This window comes from Acomys russatus, chromosome 13 (assembly GCF_903995435.1).
Source record: "Acomys russatus chromosome 13, mAcoRus1.1, whole genome shotgun sequence".
Classification (NCBI taxonomy): Eukaryota; Metazoa; Chordata; class Mammalia; order Rodentia; family Muridae; genus Acomys; species Acomys russatus.
In genome coordinates this window covers 56,154,913-56,160,452 of record NC_067149.1, presented here as the reverse complement: position 1 = coordinate 56,160,452, position 5,540 = coordinate 56,154,913, and the positions used below count along the sequence as shown (strand labels likewise).

The window sequence follows — 5,540 nt, the reverse complement described above, 5'->3', positions numbered from 1 at the left end:
AGCCATCTATAATGAGATCTGGTGTCTTCTTCTATACAGGCAGAAGACTATATACATAATAAATAAATAAATCTTTAAAAAAAAAAGCTCACCACCATAATTGTCTGAGCATGTTCTGAACAATGACAATAATAACAGTCATGCTGAAGTGGCCTCAGCCCTACATAAAGAACTGCAGGCAAATAAAGAATGCTGGCAGTTGGAGAAACAGACTTGCACAAGAAAAAAAAAAAAACACAAATAGTTATCCAATCCCAAATGATCCACCTTGAAATATGCATACAAATAATATTATATAGATTGTTCAGGTATATTTATGTATTTATTTATTTTTAATTTTTTATTATTAATTTATTCTTGTTACATCTCAATGGTTATCCCATCCCTTGTATCTTCCCATTCTTCCCTCCCTCCCCTTTTCCCATTATTCCTTTCCCCTATGACTGTTCCTGAGGGGGATTACCTCCCCCTGTATATGCTCATAGGGTATCAAGTCTCTTCTCGGTAACCTGTTGTCCTTCCTCTGAGAGCCACCAGGTCTCCCCCTCCAGGGGACATGGTCAAATGTGAGGCACCAGAGTACGTGAGAAGGTCATATCCCACTCTCCACTCAAGACCCAGCTATTCCACTCCTCGGAATATACCCAGAAGATGCTCCAGCACACAACAAGAATATTTACTCAACCATATTCATAGCAGCCTTATTCATAATAGCCAGATCATGGAAACAGCCTAAGTGTCCCTCAGTAGAAGAATGGATAAAGAAACTGTGGTACATATATACTATGGAATACTACTCAGCTATTAAAAATAAGAAATTCCCAAAATTTGTGGATAAATGGATTGAGCTAGAAATGATCATAATGAGTGAGTTAACCCAGAAGCAGAAAGACTTAAATGGTATATACTCACTTATATCTGCATACTTATATATTTAAAATATATATTAACTCTTCATATGAATGTAAACTTGAGAAGATCATATATAAACCTATATAGAAGTTCCCAAGTTGAAAAATATATGGAATCACCTTTATGATTAACTCCTGAGCATATGCTCAAAATATTAAGTCAAGAAACAAACATATGAGGTATTACTTAAGCATCCATGTGTATTGTTGCACTATCTATAAAAATAAGAAATGGAGTCATATAATAAAATCAATAGATGAATGAATAAAAAATGTGATACATAGGCACAATGAAAAATAAAATCATTACATTTGCAGGAAAACTTGATACATAGAATTTTATGTTAAGCAAAAATAAACAAGATTCAAAAAGACAAATGATGTATGCTTTCTCCCATGGGTTGATTGACATTTAATTTAGTCTTGTGGAAGGGGGAGGGAGAAGGAGATGTCAAAGGAAGGAAATGTAAGATAATTGAGCTTGTGGATACTTGAAACATGAAGATGGAAAAAGAGATTATGTAGGGTGAGAAGAGAATTAAGGACAAAGAGAGTGTTAGGAATGTACAAAGCAGAGTGCATGTACGGCAAATAAGAACAAACTTAGTGTTGTCTACTGAGAAAATAGTACATTTAGTTCTACTACTTTGTATGAGAATTCTACAAAAATATGAAAACATAAGTTGCTTAAACATAGCATCTCAAATCAATAGTCAGCTAGAACTCAAAAAGTGAATATTTAACACCCTATAGTAGAACTTTCCAACAATGATTATATCTCTCATTTCACGTTTCTCACTTCAACACTTTATATAAATTATAAGAAACCAGATCTATTTTTTAAAAAATTCCCTAAACTTGCCTTATATAGTTCACAGATGTGGCTTAAGTAGGAGAAGATTAGACTGTGCACATGATTTCTATGCTGTCTTACAGTGGTATTGTTTTAAACTATGGAAAGTAAGAGTCTTCTTATGTTAAGGTTACAATGCATTTCAAGAATGTAAAATGGAGAAGTGATAGATAATCCATCACCCTTAAATGTTTTAAAATACAGAATGAAAAATAGCCTAAAATGGGTAAAGTCTGGTTTTAACTTCAGAACACATCTTATTTTTACTTAAAAATATTTTAGGAAATGATTTTCATTACTGTTATACAAATTATCTCTTTTCACCCTTTATGCCTGTTCATATTCATCTGACAATTACAAATACTACTTCATGTACATATTTACTAAATTTATTCTACTTTGTTGTCACTAAATTCTACTTGTTTTATATTTTATAATAAGAATTTTTCTTACTCTCTAGTGGAACTGAGAATTATGTTTAGTTTCTAGTGAAAATAAAAAAATTTAAACAAATAATGTCTGCTTTAAGTATGCACTTTTGGTATGTGGATTAGAATCAATTGTTCCTGCCTTCTGTGAGTGGTTGAAGCATCAAAACTGAACTCAGTATCTAGGCCAGGGAACAGTGTGGTGGAAACAGTCACACAAGGCCCCTTATGCCTGATTGTAACCCATTCAAATAGAGGATAACAGAGGATAGTAGGCCAAATATATATTGCTTCAAAGTCATGAAATTTTTCTTACTATATTCTTCTTAATTAGATTGTCTGAGAGAAAGCAGTGATAAAGGGAATGCTGTTTTCGATCTCTCTTGTCTTTATGATCTCACCAAAATGCATCCATATATCCCTTTACTTAAAGATTGCTTTAGAAATTATTTAGTAACATATATTTTGAAAATAGTAGTGCAGAAAAAAGCATTAATGCTTTCATCAATTCTATTTACTAGTATTTTTCTAGTGTTTATCAAGAGACCTAAAGGCTTCCAGTTTTTTAGTCAGCATCTCACCTGTCTCAGAAATAATGGAAGGGCCTGTTTCAGCTTTTGGTTTGCCCAAATCAAGATACAAGAATGACCAGCTGGGTATAAGGAACCAGTTACCATGCACAGTAAGAAGACCAGTGGATTAAACAAATTCCAACCTGATATAATTACACAGACAGAGTACGTAGCATACAATAAGAGAAAGGAGACCACAGTTTGCAAGGCTTTTATGTGGACCAACGTGCTGGGATCTTGACATCCTTTTCCGTGGATTTTCATATTCCTGAGATGTTTGCTTAAGGAGTAGATTAAGAGCAGAACACAGGTCAGTGATATACAAAATGGTGTGATGTTTATCAGGCTGAAGAGGGGTATGTTTGCAATGGTGGCGATATCATTCAGTTTGCTCTTCGAAGTCACATTTCGTTCAGGAACAATAACCCAAGCAGTCTGGTTCGCCACACCAAAATATGCAAACAAAAACAGAAAAGATCCCAAGAATATCACAAAAAGAACATTCTCAATTTTTCTTTTTATATAAAGAAACAGGCTGTTGGAAAAATTGGCTATCTTGAACAAATAAAATATGCTGAGCATGGTCCCAAGCCAATTGCTAAAATGGTTGTTTAGAGCCCAGGTTATTATACCCAAAGCTCTTAATTGCGTACTGTATGCTTCTTCAGAAAACACAGTTGAATGCCAGTTAATTAACATTGCCCATAACAAACCAATTCTGAAGATTGCAAGAGCAGTTATAATTCCATCCGCTGAGGAGATCTTTCTTCTCTTGAAGTTCTCTAGAATGATGAAGACATTGACACAGTTTCCTAAGAGAAATTCAATCATCATTATGATGGTAATAATCCATTCTAGGTAATTCATTACTTCCGATGAAACAAAAAAGAAAAGAAAAAAGAAAAGTAAGTCTAACTTCACTTATGATTCTTTTTTAATATAAGTATGTAATTATATTTTTTCTTAACTGAATATATACGATAGTTCTTGCTTCTTTTTAATTGTGTATAAAGATGAACAGTCATGTGGTGTGATAATAGATGAATTCAATCTCATGCTTATGGAAATTAATATTACCATAATGTCTCCAATTACATACTTTCATGTCTCTGCCATAGACTAGTGTATTTCAGTGCTGCCTTCGAAAGGATGCTACATTGCACTCTCATTTGTTAGCAGGCAAATGAAGTCCTGTTCTATTGTTTGAAATTCTGCTTCTTTAGTCAGTCATTATTTATGATAGCCAACTTTGTTTGTTAGTAAAATTTACAGCATGAAGGGGATGCCAGTCATCATATGAAACTTGGCTCATCTAGGATTAACATCCACTATGGGCTCATATATCTTAATGCATAGTTTATGCACAAAGAGGATCAAATTTCCATCTCAAAAGACCCAAGGGTTTCTGAGGAGCATCAAAAAGGCCAACATGCCTTAAAAACTGCCCTGTGATAATTAGTACCTGCTTGTAACTTGACTCTTTATCTGCTCATAAGAGTACACATTTAGATACACAAACATGTACACACACACACACACACACACACACACACACACACACACACACACGGACAATTCATGGACTGAACGTTTGTTGGCCTGTGGTCTCCAAAATGTAGAGTACCTTGTGGGTGGCATCTAAGATTATAAATCTATTTCTCTCCCCATTTCAGCTTTTCGGCCCATTCTTAATGTCTTAAAGCTTTTGTGTAAAGCTTCACAGATGTTACTCCTGAGCTCACCTATGTTTTGAGCATTAATTATTTGCTTAAATGAATATGTTTTCCATCTTTAGCCATCCAAGCAATGAAACTCAAAACTACATTGAGACTCCATCTCATCCCAGTCAAAATATCTGCATTTAAGAAAGCAGAAACCAACACAGACATAATTTGCATTGTAATCCCAGCCTTGGGAAAGTGAAAGGGAGTGTAGTGAAAGTGTGAGAACAGGCTTACACACTCAGATATCATCTCAATAAAAACAAATTTATATGATGGATGGAGGAATAGCTCAGGGAATATAAATTCAGCTTATGGTACCCACATCGGCCAGGCTCAAAGCCACCTGTAACTCCAGCTCCAGGGTAGCTGGCGCTCACTTCTGGCCTCTTGCTCCCAGTGTCACTGTTCTCATATTACATACTCTTGTTTTAACTAGACACTAACTACAAGTTAGTGTCTGGATTTATGAATTTATAAGAAACAGGTGTTATAATTTCTTAATGAGGAACATCAATCATTTATACTTTGTCTTAATTTGAAATATTTCTCTAAAATTTCAGGCAATAAATAAAAATAAAATAAAGGTTATTTGAAATCAAATACAGTAAACCCACTATTTCACATGAAAGACAAGTTTACATGTTTCTTAATTCCTCAGAATCAGGAAGGCACTGTGCTCCAATAATCATATATAAGTTAACAGGTTTATTCATTAGTCAATCATGCATATATATTTAATAGGATTAAATGATTTACATTATGGTAGGAATGCGTGTTAATTGGTGGTGGTCAAGTACATATCACAATGCATTGTATTTTCAGAAGAAGAAAAACTTTTCTTGATGATAATGTTTTAATTGAATATAATTAAGTAAATGACACAGTATTTTCCTTTATTATTAAGTTATTTATTTACTTTACATCTTGATTGCAGTTCTCTTCTCTACTTTTCCTATCAGTCCCTTCCTCTCACCTCACCTTCCTCCCATCCACCTCACCTCCCTTCTCCTCAGAAAAGGAGAGGCCTCCTATGGATATCAGCCAACCTTGGC

General features: G+C 34.3%; 1 protein-coding gene across 1 annotated transcript; it reads right to left on the bottom strand.

Annotated features, from left to right (window-relative positions):
- Window positions 1-2,761: 2,761 nt before the first annotated feature.
- Window positions 2,762-3,631, bottom strand: LOC127196878 (taste receptor type 2 member 120-like). Its single transcript, XM_051154618.1, has one exon. The coding sequence runs from the start codon at window positions 3,629-3,631 to the stop codon at window positions 2,762-2,764; it is 870 nt and encodes a 289-aa protein (XP_051010575.1).
- Between the last annotated feature and the right edge of the window lie 1,909 nt (window positions 3,632-5,540).

Bases quoted from the DNA above. Each gene is read 5' to 3' on its own strand.
- LOC127196878 (XM_051154618.1), bottom strand. From the start codon at position 3,631: ATGAATTACCTAGAATGGATTATTACCATCATAATGATGATTGAATTT.